This window comes from Xenopus tropicalis, chromosome 2 (assembly GCF_000004195.4).
Source record: "Xenopus tropicalis strain Nigerian chromosome 2, UCB_Xtro_10.0, whole genome shotgun sequence".
Classification (NCBI taxonomy): domain Eukaryota; kingdom Metazoa; phylum Chordata; class Amphibia; order Anura; family Pipidae; genus Xenopus; species Xenopus tropicalis.
The window spans coordinates 18,426,583-18,444,245 of NC_030678.2; the positions used below are offsets into that span (position 1 = coordinate 18,426,583).

Below are 17,663 nucleotides of genomic sequence, written 5' to 3' on the forward strand. Positions count from 1 at the left end.
CTTGTATGCCCTTTACAATTTAAAAAAAAAAAAAATCCATTATTTACTAATATACTGTTTGTATTCTTCCCCAATCATGCAAGGTCATATATTGGACTTGGACACAGCTAGAGCGGTGGGTGGGGGAAGAACTGAGTGGCGGTGGAGGGGGGGAGGATGACTAGAAATATAGCCAGAAAATGGCACTTGGAAGAAGACGTGTCCGCAAAAGGAAGGGTACTCCATATACTATAGGTGGGTTGCCCATCCTCAGCCTAGTGCCTAGTGTGATACAGATGTGACTCTCTGCATAGCATTATTAAAGGAGAAGGAAAGCCATTTTGGCATTTTACTGCCGATAGATTTGCCACATTAGTGCCACCTAGAACACAATATTTATTCTGCAGAAACCATTACTATACCTGAGTAAACAGCTTTAGATGCTTTCTCCCTTTGCTTAAGATAGCAGCTGCCATTTTAGGTTGCTTCCTGCCTGCAGCTCTAGCCTTTATAGCTGTAGCCACAGTACCCATACTGAAAATGACATGAAACTGTTCCGTTAATTACAACGCTCAGCCACAGAATAATAACTTTTAATTGTCTAGGGCAATTAAATCACTCAGTGTAATTGTCTGCCTCTATGTAAAATAATACATACAAATAACACTTCTACGTGCAAGAGCTAAGGCGTGTCCCCCATACTGCTTGAGGCTTTGAAAGTGATAATGCCACTTCCAACCACCATTCCCCTTACTGTTGCTATGATCAGTAGTCTCCTGTTAATGCCTTACCGATGCCAACTTGCACTTATTCTCTCGCACTGGTTGCAAGGGGAATGCCAGAAATGTACCCCCCAGTGTAAGTGCTTTTGTGCCTTCCCATTATTCGTACACTTGGGTGGTGCTTGACTTTCCTAGACATGATGGGCAGCCTGGAAATGAAATATATTGCCCTTCTCTTTAAGTATTGGTTTCAGTGCTGACTGCAAATACATTAGAGGGGATTATAGGCAGATGGGGGGTGTTCCTTTTTCCCATAAAAGCAATCAACGCACCAGAAGCCCCCCCTTTAGATTAGAGGAACGGAGCTTCCATTTGAAGCAGCGTAGGGGGTTCCTCACGGTGAGGGCAGTGAGGTTGGGGAATGCCCTTCCTAGTGATGGGGTAATGGCAGATTCTGTTAATGCCTATAAGAGGGGCCTGGATGAGTTCTTGAACAAGCAGAATATCCAAGGCTACTGTGATACTAATATCTACAGTTAGTATTAATGGTTGTATATATAGTTCATGTATGTGAGTGTATAGATTGGTAAGTACAGGTTGTGTGTGCTGGGTTTACTTGGAAGGGTTGAACTTGATGGACTCTGGTCTTTTTTCAACCCTATGTAACTATGACTGTATGCTAGCCAAGGTCAAGAAATCCATAGCTCTAAGGCAGGAGTATGTTATAGGGATATTATACAGTAAGTCATGGAGGAGTTATATCAGAGGAGGTGGGATTAGAAATCCCACGAGTCCTCTGTGTTGGTATTGGGCCTGCAGAAGAAGTCAATGACAGACCATGTTTACTCTTCACTATAATACTTATGATGCATACATGTAGTGTCTGCATTTGCCTTTATATGCTTGTGTTTGCATTCAATTCTGCCTACATATGCATAGGGGCTGTATGTACACAGCCTTTTTTGTGCACAAATTACTGCATTAGTAAGGGGAAAGCAAGGCTGCCTGCTCATCACTATTGATGCACTAAATTGTCATGCTTGTGTGGTACTTCATTTAGATTTGCAATCTGCAGCATGTATCTAAAATAACTGCTAATTTGAAATGCAGAGTGGGGATTTATGTGCGTCTTTGCTAAGTGCGTGACTTGGCATTTGTAATCACATGTAGAACTGCCATTATGGAGGTGAAAATAAAGGTTAATGCTCTAGAACAGTGCTGTCCAACTGGCGGCCCGCGGGCCGCATGCGGCCCGCGACCCCCCTCTGTGTGGCCCCCCACCTGTCTGGCTGCTTTGATGGCTTACCTTTGAGTAAGCATTAAATTGTATCAGTACTGAGATTAACTGCCCCCCTGCATGGTTCTCACCTCAGATTCAGGCTGTAATCAGGCTGTATTGTTTAAAAATGTAATCCCCTGTGTTTTTCACACCTTTTAATACCTGCATTGTTCACCCCCTGCAGTGTTCACACCTCAGGCTCAGACTGTAATCACTCCCATTGTTCACTTCTTCACACCTCAGACAAAGGTACTGTAGGCAGAGTATGGCACATACAGCCAGCATAGGGCAGGTAGAGTATGGCACACACAGGCAGCATAGATCAGGGAGGGTATGGCACACACAGGCAGGGTAGGGCAGGCAGAGTATGGCACACACAGGCAGGGTAGGGCAGGCAGAGTATGGCACACACAGGCAGGGTAGGGCAGGCAGAGTATGGCACACACAGGCAGGGTAGGGCAGGCAGAGTATGGCACACACAGTCAGGGTAGGGCAGGCAGAGTATGGCACACACAGGAAGGGTAGGGCAGGCAGAGTATGGCACACACAGGAAGGGTAGGGCAGGCAGAGTATGGCACACACAGGAAGGGTAGGGCAGGCAGAGTATGGCACACACAGGAAGGGTAGGGCAGGCAGAGTATGGCACACACAGGCAGAGTAGGGCAGGCAGAGTATGGCACACACAGGAAGGGTAGGGCAGGCAGAGTATGGCACACACAGTCAGGGTAGGGCAGGAAGAGTATGGCACACACAGGCAGGGTAGGGCAGGCAGAGTATGGCACACACAGGCAGGGTAGGGCAGGCAGAGTATGGCATACACAGGCAGGGTAGGGCAGGCAGAGTATGGCACACAGAGGCAGCATAGGGCAGGCAGAGTATGGCACACACAGACAGCATAGGACAGGCAGAGTGCTGCCTGTGTGTGCCATACTCTGCTTGCCCTATGCTGCTTGTGGGAGGTGAACCTGGCAGGGGTTTGTTGTGGGAGTTTGTTAGCAGTTAGAAATAGCCATTAAATGGTCCCTAAGGTGTGTAATTATGTACTGGGGGTTGCTCTGCTATCCACAGGGGAGGAGGAGGCATATGGAATTTAAGGGTATATCTTAATATGACATAATTCTTTCACATATGAATGATGGTTGATATCCCCACAGTAAGGACCAAGCATTTGGGATTTTGCTGTGCTACCACCATTGTGACAAAATAGGTGTGGTTTGAAGTGGGTGTGGTTTCAAAAAGGGGAGTGGTCAAAACTGGCTTCAATTAGCGGCCCTCCACCATGTATGCTAGAGAAATTCCGGCCCTCGGCACCGTAGAAGTTGGACAGCACTGCTCTAGAACACAGCAAAAGGGACCAGGCTCCACAGAGCAGCAGTCATATTTAGAGAAGGAGTGATTGGTACTAGGGCAAGATGATGGTGGCGGTAGTATTTATCAGGGCTGCGCAAGCTGTGGCCCTTTAGTGGTTGTGGAAGGGTCAAGAAAAGAATTGGGGCCTGAATTCACCCCCAGATCCAACAAAAACATGGTTTTCACACAATCTTGCTCAATTTAGGATTAGGTTGTGGGCTCCTCGCTGTGCAGGTTTCCGTAGCCTTCTAGATAAGGTCCCATTACTGTACATATAAAAATATGATTAATATAAATAGCAAATGTGGTACTTTCCCTTTAAGTTACGGAAAGAACGATGTTAAGCATGTTGATTTAAAGGGGAAGTACTGCTGCTGTTTTGTTGCCTGCCTGTTTTGATGCAGGTACTGACAGGTAAAAGGTGGTACAGGTATAGGACCCATTATCCAGAATGCTCGGGACCAAGGGTATTCCGGATAAGGGGTCTTTCCATAATTTGGATCTCCATACCTTAAGTCTACTAAAAAATTAATAAAACATTAATTAAACCCAGTAGGATTGTTTTGCATCCAATAAGGATTATTTATATCTTAGTTGAGATTAATTACAACGTTCTGTTTTATTTGTACATAAAAAAAGGGAATCAGTTTTAAAATTCTGAATTATTTGCTTATAATGGAGTCTATGGGAGACGGGCTTTCCGTAATTCGGAGCTTTCTGGATAACGGGTTTCCGGATAAGGGGTCCGATACCTGTACTACAAAGCATTAAGTTATCAATAACTGCAATGACATTTGATTAATTTTTAATGAATGGAAAGGTTCTGCAGTGTGAATGTTGTGCGAAATTAAATCTGTCAAAACCTACAGTACTCCCAAAAGTCCATGGAATTGTAAAAAAAAATAAAATGAGTATGCCTTTAAGTAATAAGCAACAGACAAGAGACCAGGGAGTTCTAATTACATCTCCGACTCTATTTTCTTCCTTGCTCTCTCAAGTCATATTTTTAAAAGGAGAACTGATGAATAGATTGACACTTCCAAATTGCTGTGAAAAGTAAATGAGATTTAAATGAAAGGTACTTCGGCACTTATTAGCGAGCGCTGAACGGAGGCAGTGAAAGATCAGCGTCTATAGGCAAGGCTGAGAGAATGAGCAGCCATCCCTCTCATAGAGAGTAGGAGACTCACGTCCCATTCCGCCCCATCTATTAATATATGTGCAATTACGCAGGCTTTTGTTCTGTAATTTCTCTCATTGTATTGTGTTCCGCGGAATCTGTGTATAGTTTCCTGCCTAAAGTCTAATTTAGGGCATGCATGGAAAGATTATGTATTGTGCTGTAGAAATTATATTCCATTTAAAGAGAAATTATTCTTATGTAGTTTATAATGGAATAAACTGTGGCAGAAAAGTTTGCACCAGATGTCGTAACTTCAACAGAGCTTGCCAATCTTGCCCCACTTTCATTCTGGGTTTACCAGCATTGCCCTCTTTTGCTTCTATGTCTGGGGAGGGGTACTTCATTGGGGTTCCCCTAGTTTAGCAATGTTGCTGATTCCCATGTTCCAAATCAAGAAAGGCCTACCAAGGAGGAACCCCAGCACCCTGTACAGAACCAATTTTTTAGATCTGTGTCCGCAACCCACATTTTTATTCTTTGACTTCCTACACGACCCGCAACTGCCTTATCCACAACCCGAACCGCAGCCTGCTGACCACCATTAAACAGGAAGTGCTGTTCCTGTAAACCGGAAGTGACATCATCAGACGTGGGTGGGGGTAAAAAAAAACATTTAAAGTGTTTATAGGAGTTAAATATAGATAATCTAGGTAATATAATATAAGTATAAGATCAGCTATCTGACCCACATCTATACACACATCTGAAAGTTCTACATGCAACCTGCAGGGGTACCTTCTTTTCTTGCAGGTAACTCGCGGGTAGCTGTGGGTACCCAACCTGCCGCAGAACTCTTACCAGAAGGTACATGTGAGCAGATTGGTTGGCTGTGTCATAACAGTCATGGGAAGCTGCATACTCTTTTGCTTATAATGACTAAGCTTTGTTTAGGTCTTATTTTAGTTGCTGTTTGCAGCTCTGTTGACTAGCAGAGTGACTGATATAGGAAAGCTTAGCAAGGTAAAGGAAATACCTCCATCCTGAAATGCATACAAAAATGCAGAATTGTTAAATTGTGCAATGATAATGTGCTTGTAACGCCCTCACAAGTAATATGTGCACATAACATTGGTCCCTACATGGAATACCCACAATCGACAATGTAGGGATGCACCAAATCCAGGATTCAGCAGAATTTAGGTTATAATGAATCCTAAAAGACTAACGGTCTACCACAAGGGCATTGACAGTAACACAGACACAAATATGTGTATAAAAACACTAAGCACCTAGGTCGCAAGCGTGTGCATATTTATGGTGAGCACCATTGCGCCTGTCCTGCCTTTTCTTATAAATAGCATGCAATTGCAACTATTGACACCCGGAACATGGCTGGAGTTCCAGTGTTCCCACGGTAGAATATACCATTAGACTCATGCTAATGCCACACCCAATGACTCACAATCACTTGCATTTGACACATCAGTCACAGTTATGGTAGCTGCAATTTCACTGGATTTTAGAAATGCATTTAAATATGGGTTCTGAATCATCTCGGTTTTCTGCTGAATATTTTGGTAGAGGATTCCGAATACAAAAATGCTGTATTCCCTAGTGCTAGAAGAAGAAGAGGACCTTTTCCACAGCAGGGCGCTGGATTCTCCAGTAAAGAGACAGAGATAAGTGTTTGAAGCCTCGTCGACTCTCGGTGTTTGCCCATTAAATCATTTCTGCAGAATGCCCAGCAGATTGAATGCCACCACTAGCGCCATCATTAATGCAAAGTTTTAGTAATAAATAGTGCATGCAGCGTTCGTTAACACGTGTTCCACTTCGGTCCTAATGGTGACACCGGCACTTATATGTTATTAACTGTGCCGTATCTGACATGATTATTTTTAATTCATTTCCCAAACGCAAAACAAAAATCCCTTTTTCCCCCCTCTCTCCACTCGCGGTAGTTGGTCTCTAACACGTAATCAGCAATAAATTGCTATTCTAATTTTGTTTTAATGGAGGCTTTTATGGGAAGCTCTGAGAAATTAATCTCTCTAAAAGCCCTCATTACAATTGCTACAGTAGCGTTAGGTAAAGAAGGAGCCATATTGGTGATTGCCAAGAAATTTTCCCTGAGCGGATTAGACAAACAATAAATGAAAGTGAGGTGACATTAGCAGAAAACAGAGCTTGGTTTGAGAACAAAATAAAAATTATTTCTGCAGTAAACACTGGGAATAAATGCAAATGGGCCAGGAGCAGGGCCATTGGTAGAACTACTGTACCATCCACTCAGTCCCTTCCCAGAATATGTTAGCACAATTGCCACATTGCCCCATGCATTGTCAATGTCTGATATGAGGTTGATGGTCCTCTGTTTGTAGGTATACCTTTAGGCCCATGGTTCCCAAAATGCCCCCTGCCCTGGAAAGTTTGGAGTTGGGATGCTTGGCTAAAAGCCATTTACAGTAAGATTTGGGGAAAATGTACATTTTCTCTTCTGAATACACCCAAAAGCCCAGCTTGAAGGTGATCTTTAGTGATATTTGGAGTGAAAAATTATTCATTATCCTAGATGTTTTTGGAACGATTGCTGATTAACAATATTTTCCCATTATCTTGTTATGAGCTAAGGGGTCCCCGGCCAAAGGTTAGACAAGCAAAGGGAACTTCAAGTGAAAAAGTCTACTAGTTTAGGCCATGCCCTAATCTGCTAAAATATTTTCATTCACTGTTGCCAAGTTCCAGCAGGACCACATAACATTCCTTTGAGGAGCCTCTGACGTTTGGGGTGTCTGTGATTCAAAAAACAGCTAAGGCAGACAAATACTCATTGTGATTTACAAAAATAATTGGTACAGAACTCTGGTTTTGTAATATTGACAAAGTTGATCAAATATCCCACACCTTATCAAGTGTGGGTCTTCTTAAGGTGATTGTCTGCGTGTGCACTCCCAAAATACATTTAGCCAATTCACTACAGGTGTAATATGGCCTAATGGAGTAGGCTCAAATAAAAGGAGTGATATTTTTGGACACATGTAGGGAATTAATGTCGTTTGTGCACCAGTAGCCAACTGGAAATGAGTACACATGGTACCTAAGCACCGAAAGGTGCCTTGCTAATCCAAGTTAGTTGGATACAAGTTTCATCCAACTGACATGTGTATGTACAAACCCAGGGTTTTCAAGCTTTGAGCCTGCCAGCTGTTTTCCGGAGGTCCCACAGTTGGCATTCTAAGTTTAAATCATGCTGTTTACATACCCATTGCTGTTACTGAACATTCATAAAGCCAATGAAAAAGCATAGATCCATTACCAGGCATACTTTTGCAGTGCTTGTGCACAGAATATTGCAATGCAGAATGGGTCTGTTGGCTGGGCTTACACGTTCTCCTTCAGAAGGAAGTGATTAATCTCCAAGATGTGAATGATACATTGAACTGCTTCGAGAAATACGCTTCATCCGACTTTTAGTTGTGTGCAGAATACCAAATACCATGGGAAAGCAGATATCCTTTCAGACCAGCTCCTCAAGGAGATTTATTTGTAATCCAAATTCTTTACTAGTGGAAACCTTCAAGGCCTTCATGTGAGCAGTTGGGGAATAACTTGCTGTTACTTTGGCAAAATTTGCCCTAGCCTTGTATCCATAACAATAAGCAACCAGTCAAAATTTTCTCTTACTGTGGAGCACTTACCAACCAACTATTTCCATGGTTTGCCCGAGCAGCACAGCCATGCCCACGTTCTACATCATGACAGTAACATTTCAGCATCACATTTTTTTTTCTTTTATCCTTTCAGACGGCTTCCCGCTTGATCCATTACTCAATTAGTTTTCAATAGATTGGTGTTATCTCATTCCAGCTTGTGCTGTGGTACCTGAGGTGAGCTAGAGCAAGGGGAAGCAATTATTACTATCATTTTATATAGCACTGACATGTTGCACAGCTCCTCTGGAGCTGGTTAACTCGCTTGTATATTCTTGCATTGTGAAAGAAAACCGAAGTATCCAGGAGAAATTCATTCAGGTTTGCCCAACCCTTGGAGACAATGACCTGATCGTAAATATTTCTAATAATTTTTTTGCTTCAGATCCTGTTCTCTTCTCAGGGTTGTGGTCACCATTAGAAGTCCTATTAAATAAGAATATTTCCCACTCCTGACTATGAGCCACAGTGTAATTCAGAGTCAGAAGACACACATCAGCCAATATCCGCCAACAAGCGCCAAGTCTTGCGTTAAGATTAATCAATCTTGCCTTGTCTTTTGGAATAGCGTTCTATTCCAAATTGTTACCATAATCCAAAAAACGTACAAATTCAATTGAAAGTTTTCAAATCTCTAATGTTCGGTATTTATTAAGTGCAAAAAGCTTGAAAAACTTGAATGTAAAAGATTGGTACCTAAAATCTTCATATAAAAGTGAACGAGAGTTGTCCTAGCCAGTTTTAAGCCAACTTTAGTTAATGTTTTTTTAATATTTAAGTTTCTCTATAAATAAGCACACGATTGAGTTTGGTAAAATTCAAAGTTTATTTGAATTTAAAAGAGAACTGTAAAATTCACAAATTTGAATTTTGATTAATAGGCCCAGAGTATGCCTAAAATACCTTCCATAAAATGAAACAGGACTTCTCTTGTTAGTCTGAAAGGAGATAGAAATAGTTGCATAAGTACCAGGAAATGGATTTTTCCATTCATGCAACAGTGAATGCTTTTTTTTTTTTTTTTTGCCCACTGTATTCCCTTAGGGCATTTTTAGCCAGAAACTCTAAGCCGGATACTCTTACCTGTACAATTGAGCAGAGAAGCATCAGAAGACGCCTAATGTATCAGTAACCTGTTCTGGTCTTCTGGAACAAATTGTTAATAATAGAGCTATAGGAACTTGGCTATAAAAGTTAAGTCCAACTACATCAGTCCTAACACAATCCTATATACAAGTAAATTAGCAATTGATTTGGTGTCGGAAGACTTTTACTGGAAATAACCTGACTTTTCTTATTGTGATGCACAAGGCTATTAGCCATTTATTGTCTGCGGCAAGAAGGTGCAGTCGTTTCAGATTAAGTGCGCTGAAGATATATTTACTCCTTTACCTGCAGTGCCACAAAGGGAATTTATGAGCCACCTTCCTCAGTATTTGCCGGTCTTGTACTTTTCCTCTGCCGGAAGGATGAAGGGAGGAGGTAGAGGAATTTATGGATGCAGGAAATTGTTTAAATCTTCTTTGGAGTAGCGCAAGAGTGAGCAAGTAATGTAAATATTTCAAATGATATTTTATAGTGAGACAAGAGGGCTTTGCAAGGTTACAATGCAGCGGGAGCTTTTGGGATGACATGTCCTTGTCAGGTGGGATCTTGGGTATGTAGGAATGTGACGGAATGCAGAATATGCGCTTTCATTAAAGGGACAGTGATGCCTGGAGACAGATCTCTCTTTGGTAAATAGGACAAATCTTTCACCAGCATGAGCATAGAGAGTTTTCTTTTAAACAGGAGCATATAAAATGATTGTATATTATTATTTAATACCCAGCTGGGGTTATAAACTGACCCACGGTAATGGCAACATAGCTCAGTTTGGTTATGTGACCACAAGATTCCACCCAGTTGCTTAAGGAACATTCTTGGATTTTATCAGTGCTATAGCCTATTGCATTGGAGAAATTTTCATTATATTCCGGGGGCCCACCTCAAGCAGGGCAGCCATTTTTGGGTCCTGACCCACATGTTCAGAATCCTTGACCTCGGACCTAACTTCAGCACGTAATGTTCTGCAGTGACTCCATACTGGAAATCTATGACCATTGGCTTATTTTCCAGTATGATTGGAACACTTTTAGGAACGTTCTTCAGGGTTGATCTTTTATATTGCTGGAGCAAAAATGTATTACTGTACCAGGGACATCAATACTATTAATACTGAGAGGTCTTGGTTCTCTGCCTACCTTCTACTCGCTGCACCTTAAGTACCAGATTTGGTGAATGCTGTCTATAGATTATCATTACTGTGTTTTTCCTCATATCAGCACTACCAACTTGTCCCCTGTATCACATTAACATTTTATTTTGTTCAATGGCAGCTGAAAAAAAATCTTTGTTTTTTAAAAAAACAACTCTTGTTATTCTGATCAGAAATCCCTTCCTACCTGAGACCTAAGTTAAAATGATCCAGGCGTGAAATAATATCCGTTGTATGTCAGTTCTCATAAAGACTGGAGAAATCTCCGAAGCCAGAGACCGCGTGACTCTGGGATTCTCACCCTTGGTTCCCAATACTATGGATTTTCGTTAGAAATTTGTTCCATTTCCCTAAGCCTCCCATTCTGCACCCCTAGGATGGAGATAACAGTTGATTGCTTTGCTTCACAAGAAGCCTGAGCTGCTGTCACTGTGAATCTATTCATGAAGGTTCTTGACCTTGAAAGGGTAACCAAGGTGTTGTATGGGCAATCAGTCCCTATTAACAATCAAATTATGGAATGAGCATTGTTTAACCATAGAAGAGCAATTCATTGGAAAATCAGTGTGTTTGTATGAGAATTTTTTTTTACTTCTTAAAGCCAATTCACTGTTGCGAAAAGTTATTTCTAAAGGGCCCGCTATCGTAATATATATATTTTTAATAAATTCAGCAAGGGCAAGATCAGGGACGCCCTCCTGGAACAATAGTGGGCAAAAAAATATTTAACTTAAATAATAGTCCAATAATTAGTTTTTTGGACCAAAGTTAGGGTCAAATTAATCAGGCTACATATTCCTGATGTCACGCCTGCTTTAAAAGAATGGTGATTCAATAGCTGGCTAGTGATAGGGAATGCTACCAGATGGCTGGACATCTTTATAATTGGGTTTCTTCAGCGTTCAATGTTCTTGATGGTGTGCCAGAATGTGTAACCTTGCCAGTGAGATGTTTTGTGTCTCAGATTCCAATAATCTCCCTATTGCCTATGATTCCCCACTTAAAGGGAAAGTTTCACTAAGCTTGAGGTACCCTTTGGATTATTCCAAATAAATGATGATATGACGGGGCACAGCGATGGCCTCATTACACTGCATAGTAGATTACTTTTTTCCTTTCCTTACCACCAATCCTGAAGGTCCAGAGAGCATCAATGCTGGTTCCTTAACCTCATTCGCATTCCTGGCATTTCATATTTATGGTAAAGTTGCATTTGGATTCCAGTTTTGGTCAGTGCCAATGAGCATACAGCTTGGCACAGGCAGAACAACGGGCAGTATAGTGTGAGTGATACCTATTTCATGTACAGGTATGGGATCTGTTATCCAGATACCCTTTATCAAGAAAGCTCTGAATTATGGGAAGGCCAACCCACAGAGTCGATTTTAATCAAATCATTCACATTTATAAAAATTATTATTTCTGTTTTAATAAACCAGTATAGGTATGGGACCTGGGGGTTTCCGGATAAGGGATCTTTCTGTAATTTGGATCTCCCTAACTTAAGTTTGTTAAAAAATCATTTACATATAGAATAAACCCAATAAGATTATTTTGATCAAGTACAAGGTACTGTTTTATAATTACAGAGAAAAAGGGAATCACTTTTAAAAATTATTATTATTTGCTTATAATGGAGTCTATGGGAGATGGCCTTTCTGGATAACGGTTTTCCGGATAAGGGATCCTATACCTGTACCTTGTACTTTATCTTACATAGTTTCATAGGGTTGAAAAAAAGACCAGAGTCCATCAAGTTCAAGCCTTTTAAGTAAACCCAGCACACACAACCTATACTTACCAATCTATACACTCACATACATAAACTATATATACAACCACTAGTACTAACTGTAGATATTAGTATCACAATAGCCTTGGATATTCTGATTGTTCAAGAACTCATCCAGGCCCCCCTTATAGGCATTAACAGAATCTGCCATTACAGCATCACTAGGAAGGGCTATCTTAACTAAGGCTATCATTAAAGCGGACCTGTCACCCTTAGAAATAAGTCCAAATTATTTTCTATATTGTTAGTTGAGCAAAATAAACTTTACTTACTCTATATAAATAATATAAACCTTGTTTCCTTCCGTCTTGGAATTACACAATCAAAGCAAGCAGGCAGGCACCATTTTGTGGACACTGTTATGAAGGCAAGCTTTGTATCATGCCAAAATCTTGTTTATGTGCCAGAATGGGGGACCAGATGCCCATGCACTGGCTACACGATTAGATGAGGAGGAGGGAGGGGAAAGTGAGATGTGCAGTGACATCTAGGAAGTGCTGAATGGAAAGCTAAAGTTATTGCCTGCCCCGCCTCTATTCCTAAGGCATAGAGGCGGGGCAAGCAATATATGATTGACAGCTGTGATTTTTAAATGTCTTTAAAATGGGTTTGGATGTGTTAATATAAAAATGAATTTGGGTTTTATGTTTAATTTGAACAGGACTTTTATTATACAGATTTTCATGTCTGGGTGACAGGTCCACTTTAATCCTTATTGTAGACAAAGCAATCCTACTGGGTTCTTTTAATGTTTAAATTATTTTTTACCAGACTTAAGGTATGGAAATCCAAACTACGGAAGGAACCCTTATCCAGAAAAAAACAGGTTGTGTGTATTCTGGATAACAGGCCCATAACATTATAAGACTTGCACACAACATCACAAATTGAATTTATATTGCATATATACAGTTAGGCAAGTAGCCAGACCTTATTAATGCAATTATGTTTTATTCCACCTTTGCAAATGAAATCTATGGAACCATAGAAAGGAAATCAATACTTCATTGTATTTGTAAAAAAGCCGAAATGAGGGTGTAGATGTCAGCGCAGCGCAAGCAATAGGCCTGCAGCTATTTTTCCCATTAATCGGAGACATTTCTGCTGTGTTTATGCAAATCTGGGCCCTGGGACAATAAATTACCAAAGTCACCTTATATTTTTCCACTGGCCTCAAACCATAATCAGCCATTGCCTTTAATTAGAGAATGAATCATCGCTCGGTGCTGAAAGTATATAAAAATCACTTTCTGGCAGTTTTTATGTTTACATAATGCTCGCCCTAAGAGGTTTAATCAGTTTTATTAGTCTTCAGAATTTATACACTCTCGCCACTGATTTACAGTATATACTCTTATGTTTAGTATTATATTCACTTGATTTAACACTTTGATCATCGTCATTTATTTATGTGGTGCCAGCAATGGGCATTGCAGCTGAATCTATGGCCACTTGATTGTAATGGACCCAAACCAAATATTTTGCCTTGGACCCCAACCTTTCCAAGAACACTCATGTTGTCAGGTTCCCCTTAGCTTCTAATCTAATTATCTACTCTTCCCACCCAATGCCTGGGAACCTTGAGGGCATATCTATAAACACTGGGCAAATTGCAAGTGGGCAGTAACTCTGGTTGCTACTTTTCACCAGTAAATTCACTCATTTTCACCAGGCTATGGGGGCAGGGCGGTGATGTGAAATGGGTGGTATTATTCTGTAAAAGGCGCAGGGCTACGATGAATGATGGCCTGTGGAACCCATGTAGAGTGATGTATATTTGGGGTGGATTAGGGGCAGATCTAGAGTGGGCCAGCGGTTTATCTTAAGGATATTACAGATTAATCGGCAGCTACATTGCTGGTTAATTTATCAAATCGGCCCTGGCCTTGGCAGGTGTTTTATAGGTGTTATTACCAACCCCAGCAGTAAGCCAGTCAGACTTTTGATGGGCAGTAACCCATAGCAACCAAAGTGCAAATTTGCCCATTTTTAATACACAACCCCCCTCCCATTGTCTTTAAAGAGAATTCTTCTCTCTGACCAATAGGGACTGCTTCGCTTAGGCACTAAAGTAGAATTACCCCCACAGGCAAATGTGAAGTTATGCTTTATGCCATCTGAAATGGGGAAAAAAAACCAAAAAAATAAAAGAAAATGAAAGAATTGGATTTGATATAATGTCTCTTGTGTTGTGAATGCATAATATAAAGATTTTGGGATTTATCACCGAGGTGCGTATTGCATGCCCATGATTAGTGAGGGGAATTCGCTATTATCTCCTCCGACTCCCATAATTCATCAAATAGCTGCAGGCGCTCAGCCTTCGCAACTGCCTTTATAATAATAAATGTCTCCTATTATCTGTTATTCAGTTATATCTAGTCCCTTACTGTTGTTTTCCCACCCAGCTCCCTGCGCTGCCTCAGCTCCTCGTTAAGCCGCTGACATTTTTATGGGGTCATTTATTAGTAAATGTTTCCTCCATTTACAGCCAGCGTATGTAATAAATAAAAGCCTGATAGGATCTAGTCACCCAGTAAATATAATTATTTTTATGTGGTAAATTTCGCTGTATTTTTAGGGTACTCAGATGTCAAAGTTGTCATTTATTGTCCTGGAAAAAAAAAATGTATAACTTCCGAATTACCTGCTTAATAGACATGAATAATCTCGTTTTCTCATTGCTGATTGTTGTTGAGGAAAGATTATTTTAATGGCACTATACTGAATACATAGAAGATTTTGCAGAAAATCTTATTTTTTTCCAATGAGACTGAGATTTTTTTTTTTGCAAATATTATAAAACATTTCCTATGGGCAACAATCTGATGTAATTGCGAGACAGGTTGATTTGGTAGCCATTTTAACCACTATCACTTTCTTTGCGTGACTTTGAATACGGAATCGATGCAAAGGGCTTTTCACTGGCGACTCCTGTTGTCGCCAGTGGAAAGCCATTTCGGAGCGGCTAGTCACCCGTGGTAGCCGAGATCTATCGTGGGCGACTGAACCACTCCGTGGGTCCTTAGCCTAAGTGTCTGTTTGCTGAACGTTTGTTTTAAATATTGGATTCTCTTTGTGCCTGCATTGTACATTTATAAAATGGCGTACAGGGAAAGCTGTATAAAAATGAATAAAATATAGAGTCAGTCTCGGGATGGTGGATAATGTGTTTTCTGAGCTTTGAGAATACCTTTTTTCCCCCTGTCAGAATATACCTTTTTGTTATTTCCCTTAAGCTTTTAAATTTTAAAGGGTAACTGGCAAGTAATCCATCAACCCAATAGGAGCATGATTATCAATATCCCAGTGTAGACAGAGTGCCCTCGAAAGCCAGCTCTTTGGATAATAAATCATTTTTCAAACATATATTGATCATATTCTTTATTCATCTGGATCTGTTTACTATTCTCTTTCTGTGGTCAATCTCCAACCAAACATTATAAACATGCATGCGAAGGCCCCCATATGATATGCCAGTTTGGTGTATCAATCCTGTCTTGGACCAATCCAAGCGTTATGATTGGTTGGATATCTATAAGCCCCCCCCTGACCTGTGTATGATAAACAATATATTATAGTATCATATAACTTTGGGGGTATATAAAGCTAATAAGTGCAACCAGGGGCCCCATATTTATTTGAACTGGGTAGCAGAAGCTCTTGCAAAGTAAGATAACTTGTAGATCTCTAGTCTTGGTTGATCAAATGCCTTCACCTTGACCTGTCATATATTTAAAATTTATTTCATGCTAATGATGGTGACCAACATGTATCCTCGTTCTCTTCTAGGTACCAGCAGATGGAAATGCCGGCCTGTTGGCAGAGCCACAGATTGCTATGTTCTGTGGCAAGCTGAATATGCACATGAATGTTCAGAATGGGAAATGGGAGACCGATGTGTCTGGGACAAAGGGCTGCATCGGAACCAAGGAGGGAATCCTGCAGTACTGTCAGGACGTAAGTTGCTTATCATTTCAAGAGATGCATTGGGCTATAATGTGACCAGTCAGTAAAGCAATACTGTCATGGGAAAACATGTTTTTTTTCAAAACACTTCAGCTAATAGAGCTTCTCCAGCAGAATCCTGCATTGAAATCCGTTTTTCAAAAACACATTTTTTATATTTAATTTTGAAATTTCACATGGGACTAGCCATAGCCTTCATTTCCCAGGGTGCCACAGTCATGTGACCTGTGCTCTGATAAACTTCAGTCACAATTTACTGCTGATATCATCCCCTGATCAGCATAACAATTTTATTAATTTTAAAATATGGGTCTCCTCCAGTTACATGGGAGTACTAGAAACAATAGGTTACCTGAAAGCAGTCCTAATGTGTAGCGCTGGCTCCTTCTGAAAGCTCAGACTCAGGCACACTTTACTGCTGCGCTGCAAGTTGGAGTGATATCCCCCCCCCCTCCCCTCCAGCAGCCGATCAGCAGAACAGTGGGAAGGGAGCAAGATAGCAGCTCCGAGTAGGTATCAGAATAGCACTCAATAGTAATCCAAGTCCGGCTTGGGACTCCTCCAGTTACATGGGAGTAGAAGAAACAATAGGTTAGCTGAAAGCAGTTCTAATGTGTAGCGCTGGCTCCTTCTGAAAGCTCAGACTCAGGCACAATGCACTGAGATGGCGCCTACACACCAATATTATTGCTAAAAAATACATTTGTTGGTTCAAGAATAAAATGTTAAATGGTAGAGTAAATTATTTGCTATGTAAACAGTGTATAGAAGTAGTAGAAGTAAAAAGTACCCCATAAAAATCATGACAGAATCCTTTTAAGAAATAGGTGTCTTTATTAAATCTGTTTATTTAGTAGCTTAGGGCAGCGCTTCTGCCAATCTGCGGGGTAATGGCACTGTTTGTCTGCCAGCAGAGAAACGTCTGGCACTGCCTGTAATACCTGTCATTAAATTTAATAACAACCAGGGGTGAAAAGCGTTGCCATTCAAGTCAATAGAAGGCAGCACAGGTGGTGACAACCGTTTCTCCCCCCAAAAAAACACCTGGCATGCCTCAGGTTTTATTATTTGTTGTCCTTTTTAAAGGAACAGTAACACTAAAAAATGAAAGAGCTTTAAAGTAATAAAAATATAATGCACTGTTGCCCTGCACTGGTAAAACTGGTGTGTTTGCTACAGTAACACTACTATAATTTATATAATAAGCTGCTGTGTAGCCACGGGGGCAGCCATTCAAGCTGGAAAAAAGGAGAAAAGGCACAGGTTACATAGCAGATAACAGATAAGCTCTGTGGAATACAATAGTGTTTTATCTGTTATTTGCTTTTGCTATGTGCCTGTGCCTTTTCTCCTTTGGCTGCCTCCATGGCTACATAGCAGCTTATTTATATAAATTATAGTAGACTTTCTGAAGTAAACAACTTTTACCAGTGCAGGGCAGCAGCACATTATATTTTAGTTACTTTTATACACTTTCATTTT

General features: G+C 40.8%; 1 protein-coding gene across 7 annotated transcripts in view; it reads left to right on the forward strand.

Annotated features, from left to right (window-relative positions):
• Positions 1 to 17,663, forward strand: part of app (amyloid beta precursor protein) — a 117,292-nt gene that overhangs the window by 24,776 nt on the left and 74,853 nt on the right. For all 7 annotated transcript variants that reach the window (XM_012956722.1, XM_012956721.1, XM_012956723.1 and 4 more), the window contains exon 2: positions 16,005 to 16,172. In XM_012956722.1, coding sequence (XP_012812176.1) covers positions 16,005 to 16,172 — 168 coding nt within the window. The remainder of the gene's footprint in view (positions 1 to 16,004; positions 16,173 to 17,663) is intronic.